At 33.6% G+C, this 23,223-nt stretch overlaps 2 protein-coding genes across 6 annotated transcripts in view; one reads left to right on the top strand and one right to left on the bottom strand.

The window, feature by feature from the left end:
* LOC145685873 (uncharacterized) overlaps positions 1-5,762 on the top strand; it is a 167,784-nt gene extending 162,022 nt beyond the window's left edge. For all 5 annotated transcript variants that reach the window (XM_081758538.1, XM_081758537.1, XM_081758539.1 and 2 more), the window contains one exon: positions 1,810-5,762. In XM_081758538.1, coding sequence (XP_081614664.1) covers positions 1,810-1,904 — 95 coding nt within the window. In that variant the 3' untranslated portion in view covers positions 1,905-5,762. The remainder of the gene's footprint in view (positions 1-1,809) is intronic.
* Positions 5,763-8,126: 2,364 nt separating this feature from the next.
* The window catches only part of Pgant2 (polypeptide N-acetylgalactosaminyltransferase 2), a 547,092-nt gene continuing 531,995 nt past the window's right edge, over positions 8,127-23,223 (bottom strand). The window contains exons 9-12 of the mRNA XM_081758540.1: positions 22,119-22,338; positions 21,318-21,528; positions 17,346-17,462; positions 8,127-14,399 (exon numbers count right to left, since the gene is read on the bottom strand). Coding sequence (XP_081614666.1) covers positions 14,244-14,399; positions 17,346-17,462; positions 21,318-21,528; positions 22,119-22,338 — 704 coding nt within the window. The 3' untranslated portion in view covers positions 8,127-14,243. The remainder of the gene's footprint in view (positions 14,400-17,345; positions 17,463-21,317; positions 21,529-22,118; positions 22,339-23,223) is intronic.

Raw genomic sequence — 23,223 nt, 5'->3', positions numbered from 1 at the left:
TGTGGGGTTATGGTAAACAACATCGAGTCCATGAGTTTTCTCGAGGTTCTCTCACATTTTCATTCCATCAATTTCATAATCATTCACTTCCATTACTTATCCATCTCCTTTAGCGTAAGTGACATAATTGTGGAACGTTAAACTAAAAATGTCATTTCATTCTTTCAAATTTACATCAGTAGTTGATCAGCTGGTATTTGTTCTGTTCTATGGAGTTTCTGTTTAGTAGTCAGGTTATCAAATAAAAATATAAATTATTATTCTTTTCAAATATTTAAAAAATTCTGAGAAAATTTGTATACATGCCGACATATTTCATGATTTTTACTGACTGTATAAAGTTTTGCTTTACTTTTTTAACGGAGTTATATATAAACTGAAATTGTTGAAAAATCTACTCATTACAAAATGTTAATGTTGTATATAAGCTGCTTTGACAGTTTAGTTTTGATTGGTATTTAACAAATCTTTTCAACGTCCATATTACCTGAGATGTGTAACTGCTACATTCTATGTGGTGCTGTATTCGATTCCCGGTAGGAAAGCACAAATGTTTAATTTTACAATCATTCATTTCCGATAATCATTAGCTTTTTTTTTATAAACCTAAAGTGCACAACTTTGAAATGTTAAACTAAACATTTCCATTTCTTTACTGTGTAAATTGCTTCAAAAATTGCTAGAAAAAACTGAGTATTAGCATACCTATGTTATCGTTCGCGTTCCTTCCTTCTTAAAAGTCAAGTATAGTTTGCAAACAAACAAAAGCAACTCTATTGTGGGTTAACATCTAAAGGTAACAATTCAAGGGAAGACTAAGACAGCCTCTTTTCGTGGTAATAAGAGCAAATGACATACTCTTTGTAATGAGAATAGTATCAGTATTCGACTCATTGATAGTACTTTTTGTAACGGCAGCAATATTCAACTCATTGATAGTACTCTATAATGGTAGTAATATTCGATTCATTGATAGTACTCTATAACGGCAGCAATAATCGAATTATTGATAGTACTCTATAATAGTAGTAATATTCGACTCATTGATAGTACTCTAAAATGGCAGTAATATTCAACTCATTGATAGTACTCTATAATGGTAGTAATATTCTACTCATTGATAGTACTCTATAACGGCAACAATATTCAACTCATTGATAGTACTCTATAATGGTAGTAATATTCGACTCATTGATAGTACTCTATAACGGCAACAGTATTCAACTCATTGATAGTACTCTATAACGGCAACAATATTCAACTCTTTGATAATACTCTGTAATGGTAGTAATATTCGACTCATTAATACAAATCTTAGTAACGGTAGCAAAATTCGATTTGCTGATAGAAATCTTTGTAACGGCAGCAATATTTGATTCATTGATACCACTATTTGTAATGGTAGCAATATTCGACTCAATGACAGAACTATTTGTAACGGCAGCAATATTCGATTCATTGATAGTATTCTTTGAAACGATAGTAATATTCGACTCATTAATAGAACTCGCTGTAACGGTAGCAAAATTTGACTCACTGGTAGATATCTTTGTAACGGCAGCAGTATTCGACTCACTGATAGTGCTCTTTGTAACGGTAGTAATATTCGATTCATTGGTAGTCCACTAATGCCCTTTCAACAGTTTTACTGCTGATAAATAAAGTTGGTTTAGTTGATAATTCCACTATACGTATAAATTAAGAATGCAATTACAATGGTGATAAGATAAAACGATTTTGTTCTGAAAATAATGAATTACTTATACTAAAGACGTTGTTATTTATGGCATTTCTTCTTTTTCTCAATAGGAAATGCTGAACGGAGAGACATCATACCAGACAGAAATGTCACTAGTAACATGAAAACGTCAATGTTCAAGAGGTTTTCATTGATTCGAAGATAATAATTGAGACTTTCTCTTTTGTGAAACGGTGAAGTAGTTCTGTTTTAATATAGTTGTAGTATTGCATGTCCTTATATTTTAATACATATTTTACATAGTTGTAAATATGGTTAGCTATGGTTAGAATATATTAATGTTAATCCGAACACATTAAGTTTCTCCAAATTTATATCTGTGCAGCCTTGGAAGAAACTGAAGAATTTTATCTGATTTGTATTGTATTTCAATGACGATGAAAACAAACTAATGTACAAAAAATAAATGTAACAGCTTTCATCAATCATGATATTAACTATGTAATTTTTATGTCGTTCAAATTTTAGGCAATCATCAGCACGTTTAGTATTTTTTTTTAAAAAGGTAATAACTGTTCAAATTTTATACACAGAAATCGTAGGAATATATTGTTGAATTACATTAATTATAATTAATCTTATGCGTTGTTCAGGAAAAAAATAATATATAAGTAAGAAATAAGTTACTTTGTTTTAAGTATTTGGTAACGGCTTATCCAGTAAGATGTTATTTTGTTTCCATGGGTTGCAGTGAAAATACCAGATTATGTTGAAGAAAGTATTCATATAAGAGAATTGAGAATTGTATCTGTATTTCACATTTACAACTATTGAATTGATAAATAACTATCACATGGAAGTTTAGCATCGTGTAGGCTATTAAAAAAATTGAAAACATATTTTAAAAAGATACATACATACTTTATTCAGTATTTCATGTATTACAAGGATTTTCATACAATATTTGGATCTTGACCAAAGCAGAACATACGTAGAATATACATCTCAACGTATAGAACATAGCAGGGCCAACATGAGATGGTCTCTGAAGTTTATTACCACATGCGGAGGGAAAATTCAGTTCCTACTTTGGTTCTAGTGTTACCAACCACGGTTGCTCTGTCTTATACCATTAATTAAATTTCCTTTATAAATGCACCGAAAAAAGCCTTGACACGTAAGCAGTGGCAAGGCCAGTGTGAGCTGTCAAAGACCTTCTCTTGCTATTACCTTTTTGCTCTTGCTAGCTCTTCTATGGATGAATTATAGACTTTATTTCATTTTGAGGACTTGATTGAAGTGAAGACTTGGATCATCTTTCTGTATTTTCAGTCGAAAAGAAAGTTATCAGATGATCCTTCAGTCATCGGATGACAGTTATCAGTCATTACTTAATCCTTCAGTCTTGATGAAACTTTATGTGATGGGTAAAGCAACTCTTATTGTTCTTTAACTTTTTGTAAATTATGCTTTATTTTACTTTTCTTAAAATTTGTTTTCACATAAATATTAAAACTCAAATATTATTCTAACTACCCTATTTTTCGACCATTTATTAAAATCACGCAAGTGGGACACAATATTATAATATTATCACGTCCGTTGTTTCACTCGATAATTCTTAAACGAAAGCCTTTTCTAATTCTGTTTTTGACAATAGATATCTAACATCATGTTACCGGTTACTTTCACGGTAGCATCCATATCCCAGTTTTTACTATTGAATCAAAAGTAGTAGAAGTTAAGAAGTTACACATCTTGCCGTTAGGTGGCAGCAAAATCCTCCAGCTATTGACATCTACCGGACGAGATTGAAACTTCTCGAACAGAGTTAACGGATATATAATACAAAACAGATACTTTCGTACTAATAAACTGAAATCAAATTATGTTTTTTTAAATTATTTATTTATTTTTCAATAAAATAAGTTTGTAAGATAATCGCAGCAATCTTTAAAAATAGCAATATAATCGTGTATGTCGCTCTCAGTTTCTTCATCTGTATCAGCCTGTTAATTGTAAATTTCAGATGAGCCTTAAGATTTTCCTGTGAGAACGATCTTTTAGAATTTAAAAAGCTTCTCTCACCTGACACAGATGATGAGATGTTGCTCTGATTCAAAGTGTGCACTGTCAATGAAACTGTTAAACTTTACATACTGTAATTTTATTGTAATTGTTGTCTTGTTCGTCATAGAACTTCAATATAGCATGTTTGAAAATAGTGTTTTTTAAAATATCCGTTTTGTTGATATGTCTAGCTTTTCACTGTTGCTAGAAATAAAAACTTAAAATAATAAATTCAATTCTTGTTTACAATAACTAAATTAAGAATTAAATAAGCAGTTAGTATTTTGAGTTTTGTTTTACGTATTGTACTTTTATTCTTTATTTTTTAAAATCAATTTTATCTGAGCCCTTAGATAACAATTATGTTCAGGGTAGCAACCATATGACTGAAGTTTTGTTATGTCTATCGCGGTTATGGGTTGCTTTAGCGGTGGACTTCATAGTAACAAATAAGAAGTACTCTGGAGCTTTGGATCTAGCTGGACAATAGCAACTGAATTTAATTCACACACTTATATCATAGGTGGGAATCGTGCTTCCAAGTTTTGATTAATTCGTGCATTCACAGCGTAGTTACAGTGTGTTGAATGTGGGCACCCTGAATCCGCAAATACTTTTTTTTTTTTTTTTTTTTTTTTCAACTTTGAAGAGTTGTATCTATACTCAGGTATACTTATGCGGCTAATTGGTAACCTATTCTGAATAAACCTCAGAAGTTGTCCAAGTGCGCAAAACACGTCGGATATTATTTAGTTTCTCCCCCCAAATCACTTGGTAGTAATTACGATTCTTTATTTGTAATGCGATGACTATAAATAGACTAGACGTATGGCATAAAAACTACAGCGCATAAAACACGAACCAACTCGTGCTAGGTGACCACTAAACAGCACGAATGCCGAGTCAAGGCAGGAGCGCAGCAGGGGAGCCCGACCGGCAGCAATTGTATGCGTCCGTAAGAAACAGGCGCGCCAGCCATGTAGTTTGCAACAGTTCACTATAAGTCAGTACCGGCTCGAAGTAGTCGATGGATTTGGGGGAGACTACATACCATCCAAAGACGTCTTTATGCTTATTGCAACGTTCAGAAACGCTAAGCAAACTTAGCAACCTCTCACGCAGAGCGAAGGTGAGTGGCCTGTTTTCGAAAGTTCATATCAATGTAACCAAAGCAGATATTTGGCTGACATTTAGCACATAATTATCAAAGACAATATAGAACCTTACCACCAAATTTCATTAACTTTGGAAGTGGTCGAGCTGGGACCTCTGTCCCCTTGACCCCATTCTGATTAAATTGGTAAATTTATTGCGAAGTTATTGACGATAAAATGTAGCGTTGGAAAGAAAGTTTTGCTTTAGACTGTACATCAGTTTCATGTTTTGTTTTATTTGATGGGTACAGTTAAAGAGTTTAGGCCAGTGATACTTCAAATATTAGTACTTTGGGATTTTTTTCCTCTGCCTGCGTTTTATATAGCATTTTTTGAACAAAAATAAAGTTGAATCATAGCAGCTGTTATGACCACTGTATAACACAGCGCATTCTTTCGGAATGTGTGATTTTGGATTCGGTGCACAGCAATTGAGTATATTTATCCGAGCATCATAACGCAGTTAGTGAGGTACTGCATTAACGAACGAACTCTAAGTCAAGAAAGATCTCGGCAAATGCTTGTTTCGATCGCTCTTGTTTATACGTTCATACATATTCTGAAAATTCACTCTGAATACTCAAAATAATAGTCCTGATCAATTTGAAATTGTAATTTATAAGGGAGAGTGGAACGACGTCCACAATCTAAAATATAAGCACGAGAATCGGCTACCACAGAACAGTTTAGCATTACTAGCTGAGTACCTTAAATGGAATTTCCGAGCGATCATATTACGCCTAACTTTTGTTTAGTTCCCCTTACTACCCGGAACATCTCATATATACTGTTCCGTATCGCCAAGACATTACTTTGAAAATCCTTGTTCATACTTATAATACTTCTCTCATGGCTCGACAACTCTGAGATGAGCCTCCAGTAGGGTTGCCGTCACAAATATCGTTCCTTCGTCACTATTCTTCAGTTCTCAATTCTTCCCTGCTTCATATCGTCCAACATCTTACCAACTGTTGGCCTCGCAAGCGATTTCCCTTCCCCAATTCCTTCAAATATTCTTTTCGATTTCATGTCTTGGTCCATTCTGTTTACGTGTCCGCGCTACCGCAGTCGGTTTTTTCAAATATGTGTGAGTTGTCTTTGTTGCTGCAGTAGTTGTGCTTTATTTTATACTGATTGTCTTCTAGTTTTATTGGTCCGAATATCTTTCGCAAGATGTTTTGTTCGGAGGTACCTAACATCTATTTTTTATTTTTCTCGAAGTATCCAGCACTCTAAGCCATACGCAACAACTGCTGTAATTAGTGTCGTATAAATTTCGATTTTTGTTCCTCTGCTTTTATGGTAGAGCTTCACCTCTGGTACCTGGGGTCCCTGGTTCGATTCCAGCTCGCACCAAGTGGATTTTGTGGTGGCCAGACACCGTATGCTTAGGTTTTCTCGGGGTTCTCCCGTTTCCTCCTACTTTTCTTCTTCATTCCACCAATTCATTCATTTCTTATCGCCGTCTTCTTTAGTCTAGCCGGCATATTCGTGGGACGTAAAATTCAAAGATTTCATTTCATTTTTTGCTCTGCTCTTAATCGGAGGGTCGGTAGCAGAGCGAAGTATGCCCTGTTCGTTCGCTATGTTTATCCGGTGTTCCATTACTGTTATCTTGTTATTGTCCGTTGTTATTACTGTTCCTAGATAGGTGAATCAAAATTGTGTGCTTCTATTTTAAAGTTTGATCCCAGCCTTCTAGTTATTCCTTTGTCTCCAGATATGACTAGTAATTTTGTCTTGTCCTTGTTCACTTAAAAAAATAGCCCTATTTTCCACGCCTCCTGGTCCAGATTGCTGAATGATTCTTTAATGGCCTTGAGATTCTGACCAATGATGTCGATGTCGTCCACGTAAGTAAGATTTGACAGCTGTTAATCGTAAGAGTCCCCTTTCGCTTCATATTAGCTCTCCTCATCGCTATCTCAAGCTAGGTCGAGTAGTATTGGAGCAAGCCCATTTCCCTGACTCCCTTTTTAACACAATTTGTTGGATATGTATTTTCCAATTTTGACTGAGGCAGACGCATCTGTGGTAGCAATCTTGCACAGGCGTATGAGTTTGTTAGGGATTTCCAGCTTATGTAAACCTTCCCAATTTATTTCTCTGGACGTTGTTTTATGCTGTACGGAAGTGACGAATAGATGATAATGTGCTTGTTTTGCTCCTAGAATTTTCCTGTTGTTTGTTTCATTGTGAATAACTGGTCTATTGTTGATCTGTTTTTAAATCCACACTGATATTCACATATTTTAATTTTGTATGCGCTGGTGACTGTGATGGCGCTCTAGTTTCGGTATTCGATTTAGTCACCTTTCTTGTGTATCCGTTTTATCCTTGTTCGTAATGGGTTGAAAAATTGTATTGTTCCCATGTTGTTTTTAAACTTCATATTTCAAAAATGAAGATATTCTTCACTTCTGAAATTTAAATTTCTGCTATACGTCCAAATACATAATGAGCAAGACAGTTGCTATATAGTTGGTTACATTATTATAATACTCTAATCATTATTATTTAAAACACTACAATAAAATTCAGAAGCTGAAGTGGTGGTGTTCCAATCCATTTACATGCGTTGGGAAATTCATACTTTCAGTTGTAAAGGAAGTGCAGACTTACGCATCAGATTTTTTGCATGTATGTAATACGAAATTATTGTGGATGGTAACTTCCCACACTTCGTTACTAAAGTGTGAGAAAGGTATTAGAAGGGATATTCCACTTCTACTGAGATTTGGACATAATCCATATATTTAGTAGTATTGTTCTGACTGTCGCTACGATATGGATGTTGTTAAAGAAGAAGAAAAGTTAATCCTATGAAGGTAATGTCTTGATTGATTATATTTGAGTATCTTTCACAAAGAGAAACGATTGGTAAACCTCCTTAGCTTTTCTTCATACCTGACAAGAGTACAAATCGATGGTTGAGAGCCAAAGGGGCGTAACTGCCGAATTTTAAAATTCTGATTTCTGAGCTATGAGGACATGTATCATTGATTGAATTTTGATATGACAGAACGAAACTTGAATTATAACTTAAATATCGTTTTCAAAGTCAAAAGTACTAAAAAAGCAGTTACGCCCTTCTGGCTCTCAACCATCGAAATGCGTTTATTGTTTTTAATATAATTCTATGTCACTTTTTATTGTAAATGTTTTTTTGCGTGTTACCGAAATAAATTACTGAAACAAGGAAATAATGTCATAAATGTTTATTTTCCTTTTATCATAAGAAAATGAAACACAGGAAATTTCAGCAATAGTGCTTTGCACGCACAATATACCTATATAATTTTCATGTGTTTATAATTTTTTTGTTTGTTTTAGAGTATCAGTTAACATATGCGATACAATTATAAATTTTAATATAAAGACGTGTCAACATTATTGTCGAAACATCATCTATTAACCATTGCAAGCCTTTCTTTATAATTTCTCTAGTCTATTCGTAATTTCTCATCATCAGTGAGTAGAACTTACTTAAATCTCAGATGTATTTCATATTTAACGAAATGGTCATTATGTGTTCAATTTATTTTTGTTCCTAACTTCATATAATTTTCGATTACAATGTGTGATTGACTCAAGCAATTTATTTCTTTTATTTTATTTTATGCATATCTTCTATACTGCGTACATGTCATGCTTGAGTCATTTTCAAATATATATATTTTTAGGCAACGAAATCAACAGTTTGAGCTAATTATACTTTTTTCCAGAAAGAAGATACTTATAATTCAACGTTCCCTGGAAGATAACTGCTGGTATCAAGCGGTAATCTGCGTATGTTTTTTTTTTTCTTTCTTTCTTTCAATTATAGGTATCTATATTTCGAATGTGTGCTTGATTTTGCTGTATTATTAGTGAATCTAGTTTCAATTTTATGCAATTTTACCTCTTTATACCACCAATTATTTTACCGGGTAACGCAAATTCGTACAACAAAGAACATTAACAGCTGATTTTTCTAATCTTCTAAATTTGCATTTAAAATATCAAAACAAGAAATGTGGTTGACTTAAACTAACCACATTTTAAACTTACATATCCATTAAGTACATCGTTAAACATCAGTATTAATAATATTTCATTGTTTATGATTAAGAATAACCACATACACACATGCACATACATACAGTATTCTATATATATATATATATATATATATATATATATATATATATATATATATATATATATATATATATTATTCTCAGCTCTGCATTCGTTCGAAGTTACAAATATATTTTTTTAAACCTCCCACTCATATACCATAAAAGTATTAACCATACTTATCACATGAATTACAAACAAAATAAATCATGCGACGTTAACATTTATACCCACCATAAAAAACAAAATTTCCGTATAACAATATTTCGTCACATTGATTCTGAAGAACATGTAGGGCAAGTTAAAAGTAGAAAACACAGTATCATTATACAGAGTAAATATTGTTTATCAACAATGTTACAGTGAGTGAAAGGAAGCCCATAATGACTATTCTTTTTTTTCTTGGACGGTTACATAACATGGCGAAATTAAATGCTTAAGCTGAAAGGATTGTCTTGTGCTAAATCTACTTTGCTGTGACAAATAAACAAGGTACTTCCAAATAGTAAGGTCCTTCTATAAGTTATTAAATTTTCTGCATAAAAATAATATAAATTTGAAATTAAGTATTCGGAAGTTTTTCTTAACAAAAATGAGTAGAGTAAATGATGTAAGTGGAAGAAAGAATAACTGAAGTCAACACAATTACATTCTATGCTTATAGCAAGAAAATTGATTGGAATTAATATAAATTGTATTTTTTATTATTCCATAATTTTAGATGTGAGATATTGAACCATGTCACTGAACAACAATGACGCCAAACTGCGTTTTATTTAAAATTTGCATAATTTGAGTAACACTTTTTTTTTTTTTTTTAATTAGAACTAGAGGTTTCTGTGACACCCTGTACTGTATAGCACATACTTCTTTTGTTATCTTATTTTATAATCAAAAGTTGTAAGTCTATAAAGAAACTGACGAGAGATTTTTTTTTATTATTTAATAACGGAAAATAAGGAAGGAAAATACATTACATTAAAGTCTGTACAGAAATATGATAATTCATTTTTAAAACTAAATTGATAATTTGAAGAAGGAAAAATATATCCTAAATGTTATCTGTTATCTTACTAGTCATTTATTCATGAAAATTAAGGACTTTTTAAGCACAGATCAATAGAAGTTCCTTTCTTCTGAAAGATTAACCGATTTACTAACCACTAATATTTCTGAATAATTGTCAAGCAAAATATATTTAAAGAAAAATGTGCATCTAAATATATTATGATTTAATTTAGTTATTATTACGTAATAACAAGTAAGCATATCATCATCATATGAGATATATATTTTTAAAAAACAAAACAGAAATTAGTACTGTAACACTACAAAGAGCCGTGATATTTTGGAGCTTTTTACATTGGTTTCCAGAATTGCAAATATGGAGAATACAATTTTATATGAACCGACCTAAATGAGTTGGTCTTGATGACCCTGTAACCGCTGGAACTTGACCCATTATTACACTGATGCAGCATTGTATTGGCGTCTGAATTTATTCAGAATAAATTATTTCTATCTACTGTCATCTTCATTTAACTATATAACGCTTTGTATTTTATATATAATATATATCGTGATTTCATAAAATTCTAAATGCTAGGAAAGCTTCTTCGTGGCTTGATTTCCGATGAGAACTCGTCTTCGGATCCCACATTAAGCTATAGGGCTGCGACTTATATGGTCCTGGTTCTGAAAAGATACATTAAACTCGACTCCAAATTAATTAATTAATCAATTTAACTGCTAGCAATTAATTACTGATTCGACTCCAAAAACATATCTGCCGTGTGATAATACTCCTACAAATATGTTCGTTACCACTGTGACTCTTAATAATGTGATGCAAAGCCACAAAATATCCGATATCTCTTGATAATGTATATTTGTAAAAAGAGAGAGATTTTTTTTTTTTTTTTTTTTTAGGGATGCGTACGAGACAAGATTTGAGGCTGTCTCGTCTCGAAAATGTGCTGTAAAAGTGATGAATCCAAAAATGTATATTTCTCTATTGGAAGAATGTCTCGACTCGAATTTTGTCAGGAAAATTCTGTCTCGCCTCGTCTCGTGTGCATCCCTAATTTCGTTCTATTTCTTTACATACTTCATCCAATCTTTCCTTTCTATTTTACTAACTAATCAATTGCCATTCATAATTTGAAGACAAAAATAATAATAATAATAATAATAATAATAATAATAATAATAATAATAATAATAATAATAATAATAATAATAATAATAATAATAATATACACATAAAAACCCAGCACATCAACCAAATTTGTTTACTTCAGTCATTTATTCAGTAAAAAAACCTCTAGAAAGAACTAGAATCTACTTTTGAAATTAACATGTGCATTTGTTTCATTGTTAATTTTATAAAAGCACAAAAAAACATCTCTTGTTTCGTATCTAGCATTATCACGAAGATATTGGCAAGAAAAATAGTCACTGAATAAATTACCACCATATTAGAATCTCTCATTGTTTTGTTAAATATTACGAAGTAAGCACTGAATATATACAACATAAAAATCATTTTTTTACAATTAATCTCAAGGTAGAACAGGCAAGAATAAAATTAAATTGCTGAAAATATAAGACAAAATAGATTTGTTATAAATGCTTCCTATTAAGAAATTACTATAAAATCAAACACGTCTACATATTTCGTTCTCCATGATTTTTAAAAGTATTCAGAAGTCGTTTTAGACAAATTCGTGAGCGAAGCTAAGTATTTTATAGAAATATTGTATTCATATATTTTTTTTTTCAAATGTACTTTAGTAGTAAGCAGAAAACAACGATGGGATAACAGAAAGGTTTGGGTGCTGGACTGATAGAGACTCGAACCTTGGCCTGCTTGTCTGGTAGTTAATGTACCAATTAAACTACTAGCGACATAACAGTTTTCTGTTGTTTTGGCGCTTTGCTATGTGTGATTAAAATTTTCTCCTTCGAATGAATAAAATTTTCTTGTCATTGTACAATTCGTAACCAGAATTTACAATAGGCATTCATTAAATCATATTGTTAATACATGTCTTAAGCCTGGTGATTGCACACTTCTTTCATGTTATTAATTAAATATACTTTATGTACACTTTTCACTGCTGAAAAGACGAGTCTATAAGAAACGTCTATAGCATAGAATGCTATTGTTAACTAAGGTAAATCAGTTCATTAACAGCATCATAATTTCGTCTGCTGGTAGTTCTAATCAAATTTTCTTCTATCAAAATAAATATAATATAATAATATTGACTTAAAATTAGATATTTAAGAATATGTGTGTGTGTATGACAATGCGAGTTAATACAAACTTAACCTAGTACTAATTTTAAATATTGCCTGTTGTCAGTAATGTAAAACAATATCTTAGATCTTAACCAAATTAACATATTTACTCGCAACATAATCATCCGATATTATTCCGAAAATGTTCTAAAAACAAAATAGTTAGCCTAAATTCACATTTATAAATAATAAGAAAAAAAGTACTTGAATATTAGTTCTTATAAAAGTTCTGAAAATAATATTTTGCTATTTGTACTGTACAGTTATGCACGACCAACAAATGTTAGAAATACCGAACACTATATTCGGGGCATTTTTAAATGTAATTGCACTGATCCTCAATTCTTGTTTGAAAGAATGCTGAACTATCCGAAATAAATATGAATTTTAATTGATAGAAAGGTTATCTTTGTATTCCACTACATAAATTAATATGTTCAGAAAAGTATACCTTAAAATATCGTCAAGATATAGTTTTATGTACAATTATTTTATAAATTATATTTTAAACCACTCTTCTGGCAAACTATTCGTTTATCATTTTTTGTCATCAGAGAATATCTCACTCTGAAACTTAATATCTTATACTCCCTGTTTTGTTTCATTTCTCTATAAAACTTGAGTGCTGCATAACGGATCCCACATAAATTCATTATTAAAAATAAAAACTGAATGGTAACAAAATTTCAGTCGCGCCTTTACTTAACTACACCAACAGTGCTCTCAATTTGGCGCACATTTTTTCAAGACTAGGCAATTTCAGCATTAAGACAGATGTTTACTTTATTTACATATTCAATCCATTTATACCGAGTTTCCCTAGTGCAAATCACTTTGTTATTTACAGAGTTCTAGCATATGTACAACACAACTATGTATTTGGCATATACATAATTCAAATTACTTATTTTCATTTGGTAAGTATTTATTAGTTCTTAACAAAATACACGCCAGTCTTCTCACGAGTATTCTTCTGTACCTGAAGTGTACTGGATGTTTCCTACAGTTTACCACGGTGTACAATACGTATATGTTAAGAGAAGAATTGTCGGGGAAATACTTATCATTCCAACTTTCTATCAAGAATAAAAGACATAAAATCGAAAGTAAAAATAATAAAGCAGATAAAAAATTTACATACATATTACACACTTCACAGGCATCTCACTGAAGATTTTTGGTTTCTCTTGTGATGTGATATAACAAAGTTCACAGAATGTTGATAGTCCACAAACTATTATCATTTACACAAAACAACGACATATTCTGCTCCCAAAATCGGCTTCAGAACTTCCTCAACACTCATTCATTCGGAATGTTCTGATATCTACATTGCCAATTGCTCACGACACACTCAAATGCTCTGTGTGGTATAGAACACACACACACACACCAACTGGAATGTCTGCTTCTAATATGCTTACAAAATTTTTCTTTCTTTTTAAATATTTTCTAGAATGTGATCTCATATGAGAATTACCAAATTTGAAATTTTATCATTTAACATTATAACGGCAAAGTTACGTTATGTTTTTTTCCATATGTATGAGATCAAACGTCACTATTCTCCAAGCATATGGGAACATCAAGGCAGGAACTATATAATATACAACAAAAACCGTTGTGGAAGCTCATATGATTGCATTCACACACTTTTTAATATATATTTTTTTTTTCAAATCCCACACACATATATACCACACAGAATTGGTTCCCATTATGAGTTCCGAGTACTAAAGATTTACCAACACTACCATAATCTCCAGTCATTTATACACTACATCTTAAACGATGCAGCCTTATTAAACAACCTTTTCTTTTTTTAAACATTATTTTGTCTTCAATATGACCCGTTACTTGATTCAAGCAATTTCAGTTACTTATTAGTAACTAAATTATCACAATCGGTTAAGAGAGAACTTCCATTTTTGAGTTATTGATGTAGAATCACACTTTTCTGCAGTCAATCCTCGTTTCTTTTCGTACTTGGAGTCCACACACAAATCATACGTTGAATGTTTTAACATACTATTGTTTTCTATTCGCTGCCACTTCTGAAATATTAAACAGAAAAAAGTTACTCCTCAAGAAATAAAAGATAATAATATTAGTAATTAAAAATAACAGTTAATACTTATGAGCATTGTATTATACTTTGATTCTTCTTTTTAAGAGTTTTATTTCTTTGTTTAATTCTGCCAAAAATGTCGCATTTTACTGTTTTAAATGATATCTTAATTATACCAAATAGTAGAAGTATTATTTATCTGAGATCTACACTGGCGTCTGAAACTTAAACAAAATGCGTGAAATTGCATGTGAGACCCGGGGAGGATGTCGCACGCACGAGAAGGGGACAGCGCGTATTACATGTGAGGTAGATTGAACCGGCCGTGATAAGCGTCAGCCTGACCCTCTATAAGAAGAAATTGAACACTAATGCTTGAAGCCAAAATGTCTGCATTCTGTGTAGATCTATTTAATTGAGCTGAAGGTAGTGCAGGACTGAATGTGGCAAAAGACAGCAAATATGGCATTAAAACGTCATTCAAATGCGTTTATCAAGGGTCGCATCATCGGGCGCTTGGAATAAGGTAACACAGACAGCAGTAGCATAAGCCACCAATGTATGACAAAGTTTCGTGTCCAGGTTGTGGAAACAGTTTATCGATACAGGAGACGTCATATGCAGGTCCCATGGAGGTCGTCCACGTGGGACAACTTTACAACAGAACCGATATCTGACAGTAACTGCGCGTCGCATCCGAACCACGCCTGTAAGACAACTGTAGCGGAGCTTGCAGCCACCGTAAGGGTGATAGTGTCGCTCAAAACTGTGTACCGGAGACTCGGTACCAGTGGTCTGTATGCCTAACCAGCAGTAACGTATGTTCCACTTACTGAAGCCCACTGAAGAATCAATTTACAGTGGTGTCGAGAAGATCACTAATGAACCGCAATGAATTGAGCCACGTACTATTTACGGATAAATCCCGATATAGTTTCCAGAGCGATTGCTATCACACATTGATCTGGCGCGAATAAGGAACTCGCTTGCATCCCATGACCATTGTAGAAAGGGATCAATACGATGAAAACGGCATAATGATCTGGGTAGGCATGTTATAGTCGTACGGATATGCACATCTTCGATGCAGGATCCATCACTGCTCAGAGGAACAGGAACAAGGTTCTGAATGTCTGTATGTGGCTTGTGTGATCCCCTACTACCATGGTTCTTACAAATGTGACCTGTTTCGTGTGGTGTATGTGCGGTATTTTGGTATTATGGCACCCTTTGGTGCGATTTATTTATCTTGTTTGTGTCCTGTCCTCAAATAGCCATCATGCTTAATTTTTGGACACCAGTATATTTGAACACTGGCATAACAAAATATTTTGGTTTATACGAGGGTGGTTTGATATTAAAGAAACAATTTGTTGTTTTTTAACGTACTTTATTTTTCGACATAGTTTCTCGAAGTTTAACGCATTTGCCCCAATATTTGTCCAGCTTTGCAGTTTATTCGCGGAAATGAGTTTCTTCGAGGCTTTCAAAATACCCGTTTACTTCTCATATAAGCCCTTCATTTGACTCAAATTTTCGTCCTACCAGGAAAGTTTTGAATAGTCCAAAAATTGTGATTGTAATTATTTCTTAGTTTTCACACAATATAGCAGTAACATACATATTGGACTGTTTTAATCATTCTTAAAATCAAATTATTTTAAATTTCATTTAATTGATTAATTCAGCTTTACAAAACTTTTAATCTTGAGTGCACATCCTCAGAATTTGTAAATCATTATATTCACTTTGTCATCGTAAATTAGCCAAGATATGAAAGACTAGTGTTCCTTTCTTACAACATGACATTCTTTTCCGATTGCAATAGCTTGCGAGTTAAATGATCATTACTGTCAATGCTCTCTTTCGACTAAACCATTGGAGACACGTTTCAAGAAGTAGTCGTAGATGTGTCAAGTGTGTAACATCAAAGGGAGAATAGCCAGATTCAATTGGAGTTTAGTCAACTCCAGGCCACCATCCAGTGATTGACAATAGACCACTTCGCAAATCCATTTGGTTTCTTTAATTTCCAGCCAGGAAGCGGGAAAACGCAGAGAGGAGTCTATTTGTCATTCCTCACAACAACAATCTCAACACGGACAAGGAATATTTGAGGCTAGTGCTCATTCCTATACTTTCAGTTAATATTGTCTTTTCACCCTGTTTTACCTTCTACTTAAGCTAGTCTTTATTTCATCGATTTGAATTAGTTGTGTTTTATTTATGCATAAACGTAACCGTTTCTTATATAAGTTCTGTCTGACTCATCAGTTCTCACCTCTTTCTTACATCCCTTTCTTTGAGATTATATAGTAATTAGTTAATAAACTGAAATCTAATATCTGAGGTAATGGAACTGTCGGTCGCACCGGCACAATATGTAATACTGCACTAGTACATACCGAAGACCAAATTCATAGACCGAAGACCAATAACATATAGTAGGTGCGGCAGTGTTTGCAATATTGAAATTAGTTTTGTGGAGTGTTGAATTAATACCCGAATTTGTTTCATGCTCATATTTACATACAAAAAGACGGTAATTAAGAACCATCCAGCAACATGGTATGCCTACTGAAACGGATAGTGATGTTGGCTTAAGTTATTCCCTATACGATTATGCAGTACGTAAAATGATTGTTGCAGCCAGTATACCATGGTCTAAACACAAGTCTTTTCAAATTGCACTGACCGAACTATTGCCTATTGAAAACATAGCGATGAACTAGAAATATATTAATGGAGGAATGACAGTATTCAATGCACATAATGCTGATTGCTTTTTTTGATACGGAAGATGAAATATTTGTGTATATTTAATAAAATTATTTAAATACCAGACAAAAACTGCTAAATATTTATACTATAAAGTTCCTTTCTATTTGTAATTGTGACGTTAAAGATGAGAAGTTGTATAATATAAACTTACCTGATTCATAGAGTTATTGCACAGCCTTAGTTTGAGTGATGTACCAGGAGAGGCTTTGATCATTGTGAGGCACATGTCATGATGTTTGATAAGACCGTCTTGTGTAAATGCCCATTCCTAATAAGTACAATACAACATTAAACATTATGTAAAGAAAATATCAAAAGAATCTACAGTACAATTAGCTGTTACTGTTTTATGCTTATTATTATTTTAAAAAAAATACTTGGGGGGCGCGGTGGCTCAGTGGTAGAGCGTTCACCTCTGGTGCTTGGGGTGCCGGGTTCGATCCCAGTCCCCGCCAAGTGAACTTTGTGGTGGACAAACACCGCGCTCGTGGGTTTTCTCGGGGTTCTCCCGTTTCCTCCCACTTTCTTCATTCCACCATTTCACTCATCTCTCATCATCACCGTCTCCTTTAGCCTAACCGGCATAACCGTGGGACGTAAAACTTAAAGATTTCATTTCATTTTTTAAAAAAATACTTACCATAAGATGTCTCTAAAGTGAGTCCGTCTTTAAAAACTTTATTATTGGAAAACTATTGTACTTTAGTTTATGTTGTTAGTTGGATATGAGGCACAGGTCCCTCAGGTTTTTGTTTTGCTTCGTTCTGTTTTGTTTCGTTATAGGTTTCTGCAGTTTCAAAGATGACCGCATAAGACACTGCTTATCAAAGCAATAATGGAGTTTGATGTTGATGAAATTCGAGAAAACCCATTGCGCTATGCAAGTGTACATTAAGGTCCGTGCTTACGTGTCTCCTCTTTCACGAGACCTTCATGATCTGCGATTGAGGATTGAAGAAGGTGCAACTACGGTCAGATATGTTAACCAGAATCTGGCAAGACCTAGAATACCGCATCGATGCTTGTCGCGTCACGTACTGTGAACACATTAAGTCCATATATTCTCTTCATTCTACCATAAAACTTTTAAGGACCTATACATCATGTGACACAAACAAACTCATGGTATGTACAGTAATCTTTAATAATAAAATTTTTATAAAGTGGAACTTACTTTAAAGACACCTGTTATTAGTGACTGGAAATAGTCAGAAAATTCCCAATCGAAATGGCATAAGGTAAGTAAAATTTAGCCTACACATTGTTTGTTCTTAAAGAGCAGTTCAATCAAATCAGTCACTTTCAACTAAATGACCCACATCACTGTTTGTGCTCCCTTTCTCAGCAAACAACATCAATAGCATAGTCGAGGTTCTGCAGAGGTACTACTCGTGAATCCATAACTACGTGAATACTGCCAACACTTGCATATTTCTACCGTTTCCTCCTTGCTTACTTTATTGTTTCACACTGCTTTACTAAGATAGTAAAAGCACGCTCCTAGTCATATATCGGCCAGCTGGAAGTGAAGGAATTAAATATTTCCTTTTCTCGTTTACTTGTCCAATTTGATAGTAAAAACATGAAATTATCAACCAAAACATGCTTGTCAACGGTTACAGAGAAAGATCTCTGGATGATAACTCCTTATCACATGATTTTTACTGGTACACAATTGTATTCTAGTAAGATCAATGTATTATAACTGACCAGCGACCACAGATTTTTGTACCTAAAGTTGTTTTACCCCTTTTTAAATGATCACTTTACTGCACATATAACAGTATATGTGTTCTATCAATTGATATATTCACTGTGTTACAAATAGCAGCCAAATAATGTTAAATAACCTGAGCTGATGAAGCGAATAGTTAATAATTATTATTTCTGAAAATAGAGCTCTTTCGTGGCTAAGCGGTTAGCGTACGCGCCTTTGGCGTGGGAGAGCCGGGTTCGATTCCCGGTGAAAGCTCATGTGGTTCGGATTCCACGTTAATCAGTAAGTCCACGTCTCATATAACCTCGCTGCTGAAAGGGGCGTTAAACTTAAAATCAACTCAACTCCTATTTCTGAAAATATCATAAAAATAATTCGGCGACTAACCATAAATATAGTCAGTTTCATAAAAGAGACATGGTTTCATCTTAGCACGAAGCTTTTGGCGTCCCCTATTCAGTATTTCAAGGATATTGAAGTATAAATGCAAGTTCCCTGCTTAAACAAATAACAACCAACATGTAAGCATTGAATTTTAGAAAAAAAAAATCCGAGAATTAATAAACAACCAACTACAAAGGATACTTCCCCCAACTTCGTTCATTCCACTCTGGTAACCCTAGCTGGGATAAGGATTACCAGAATGATTTTCAATTTGTCTTTGCTAAAAACTAAAGAGAAATATCTGTCTTAATATTTCTTGTTTCTTCAAATTTACGTCTAGGATCTTTAATGTTAAAAAGAAAAATATAATTACTTCTGTTCAGAGACAGGAATACAAGTTAAACTACAATAATTTATATATACTACATGCTCAAGTTAACAGACACCGTAGGCAAGAAAGAGTAAGAGTTTGTTGTATGATCTTACGATATTATTAGAAAAAATCTGTATGGTGCACACTTCCAATATAATTAGTTTCTCTTTTTGTCTCTATTTAATCTGATAAATTTAGTGCAGTAGGCAGTTTTTCGTTTGAATATCCAATAGACGTATCTCAAAATGTACATTTTGACCTTAATACCGTTATCTGATTTTACGATATCTAACGATCGCTGGAAAAGTCGTAGCCGACGAAAGCTTCATCTCTAAAATATCAAGTTGATAGAAAACGGAGCGTTCGGTTGATCTTGTAAAATCATATAAAGTACCGGTGTTACCTCAAAATCACAAAATTTGAGATATGCCTATTCCAACGATAAGTAGAGTTGAAATAAGTTTAACGTCCCGTTCAGCAGCGAACCTACTGATCTGCCGTGTTGTGACAAAACGCTGTAACTTTGGCGAAGAAGTTTTGCGAAAATGAGCCTTAAAGTTTTCATCCGAAAATGTGATCTGTATCGTGTAGAAATAGTGTATCTTGACTTTGGAAACACGTGGTTACATGTAATGTTACGTAAATGCATGTTGTGTGATTAAATTTGGTGAAAATTGATTGGTTAACCATTATTGCCTAGTTACACTGGTTCTACACGATACAGATCATATTTTCGGATGAAAACTTTAAGGCTCATTTTCGCAAAACTTCTTCGCCAAAGTTACAGCGTTTTGTCACGACACGGCAGTGATTAACGTGGAATCCGAACCACATGAGCTCCCGCCTATTCCAACGAAGAATTAAGCATTTGACTGGAAGAATAATAGTGACAATCTCAAGCTCCTTCTATTATTACCACTTCAGTAATACAATATTTACAAAATTCCCTAATATCTTTTCATTATTAATTAACATTTTTCTGATAAATGAGAAAAAAGAAACATTGGTAAGCTCTAGAGTTGCAACCTCTTTAGGAAAACATGGAGGGGACACTCGGTTAAAAAGATGCAACAGCTTTTTCAAGCCAGCCATCGTGAAGTTTTCCTGGGTTTTCCTCATTCACACCAGACAAATTTTGGAATGGTACCTAACATAAAAAAGGTCCCACCCTGCTTCCTTCCTTCTCCACTTCCCCAGATATTGTTATCACCGAGGAACGTCATCCCTCATACATGACGGGCTAAAATGACCACAGATGCCGAAATCCCCCCTCCAAAAAAAAAAAAAAAAATCCTCTTTAGGAAAACATCCGTCTGGACCGATTTTACTTAAAATTTTAGACGGTTTAGGTATCACACAAACGATTGTTAAAAAAGTTAAAATGAAGTATACTACTATGCAACAGGTTACGTATTATTATAATATCATTATTACTATTTAAGTTGTGAACATTATTCTCGCTGTAAGGGATTTTCTAAAATCTCGAAAGTAATGAAAAATAATTTCTCAAGCTATATAACAATTACCTCAAGTTTTATAAAGTAGACTGGATGCAAATAGAAATAAGCTAAGTACTTGTACTTCTAAATTAAAATTCGAGTATATTATTCATATAATTATAGTTAAAATAGAATTCATCTTCTTCTTACTTGATTTCCTCCACTGTTATGACAAGTATAAAGTCCAATAGTTCCATCAATAAGATGACCCATAGTATCCATACACATCACTCCTTGTTGCACGGAGCCAAATGCCACATCCATCGAGTCTGGAATTCTCAATTCTGGATACACATTATCTAAATACCACTTGAATGGCTTACATTTCAGTCTTTCTTTGAGTTCCAGCCTGCTTTGGATACTGAAAATAAACAATTAATATTTTTTAACAGTTCATGTATGCACATATAATACATTACATATACATATAATAGATTACAGATAAATTTACATAGGTATATTGTTAAGTTAAAGAACGAAAAATTATAATAGCATCAAAAACGTGAAAAGCTAGTTTTGATATGCCTACGTAAAAAATGTACAGATAAAATTTATCAGTGCTACAAGAAATTTCTAATTTATATTTCAATAAAATTGATAAACTAAAAATTTAGATTGCAAATCAATATGTATATGCAGTTTTATTCTTGGCTATTCAGTTTTCTTTTAAAAAAACTTCTACTTAAGTGCATTTTTTTAGGATGACCTGCAAAGGGTTTTTATTTTTATTTATTTATTTATTATTTAGTTCGTCGCCTTTTCTCCACGATTACTGTACTTATAAATATGTTATTGAGTCTGAACAATTTATGTTTAAAATGTATGTGTGGTTATCGGCTGTGTAAAATAAATGGACATATATCCCTTAATAATATTCTTTAAACACCATTCTAGAAGCTTGAAATGAGATTACTGACGCATTAGCCTGAAACAAATGTAATTATTACTTACTTTCCGAACGGCACATTCTTGGCTAATGGAACTGCAGCATAATAATACTGTTTATAATCATCCATCCATACTTCGGCAGCCCGTCGAGTGTTTCGTGCAAATACGTTGCCACTGCCTCCAGGAAACGAATACGGGTGTTGTTTCCTAAATACATGGCCCACACGACTACAGGGAATGATTTCAAGGCTTCCACCACACTGCCAAACTCGAAATGATATCTCTGAAAATCGCAAGAACACATTCATACATCATTTACAGAAATACACACTAACAAATTATGTATATTTTGCAGTTTTACAAGTACGAGGGTTGGAATTTTAATAGTGACCATCTATTTATTTACAACTGATAAAGATACGTCTTACAAAGGTGTACAGTCCTTCAATATAGTCACCAGCATTGTATATAACCCGTTACCAACGATGTGGAAGTCTTTGGGATACTTATAGCAGCATCTGTGTGTTGCTAGTTCTAATGGACCGTTCTACTGCCTGAAGAATCTCTTGAACAGTTCTGAAACGAATGTCACGATGAGATTCCTTCATCTTAGAAATCAGGTCAAAGTCACATGGACTTAAGTCCAGAAGGTGGGGTGGATAGTATAGCACTTTCCACCCCCATTTATCAAGGAAATCAGTCACACCTTGTGTTGTGTGTGCCTGAGCGTCGTCCAGCAAAATGATGGATGGGTTCTGCTAAAAGTGTCGCTGCTTCTTTCTCAAGGCTGGTCCCAAGTTGTGTTCCAAAAAGAAACTCTGTTCTTCTCGTCTATTGTCCTTGCGCTTGACGTGGTGTCCGTGCGCACGGTGGCTCAGTGGTAGAGCGTTCACCTCCGGTGCTTGGGATCCCTGGTTCGATTCCAGCTTGCGCCGTGTGGACGTTGTGGTGGACAAACACCGTGCTCGTGGGTTTTCTCGAGGTTATCCCGTTTCCTCCCACTTTCTTCATTCCACCATTTCTTTCATTTCTCATCTTCACCGTCTCCTTTAGCCTAACCGGCATAACCGTGGGACGTAACACTGAAAGATTTAATTTCATTTTCATTTACACACACACAGACAGAAACAAACAAAAAAGAAAAAGAAGAAAAGTTATTTCAGGCTTA

This window comes from Thermobia domestica, chromosome 5 (assembly GCF_964235325.1).
Source record: "Thermobia domestica chromosome 5, izTheDome1.hap1.1, whole genome shotgun sequence".
Lineage (NCBI taxonomy): Eukaryota > Metazoa > Arthropoda > Insecta > Zygentoma > Lepismatidae > Thermobia > Thermobia domestica.
The sequence above is the reverse complement of the archived record's forward strand: the minus strand, read 5'-3'. Positions and strand labels throughout refer to the sequence as shown.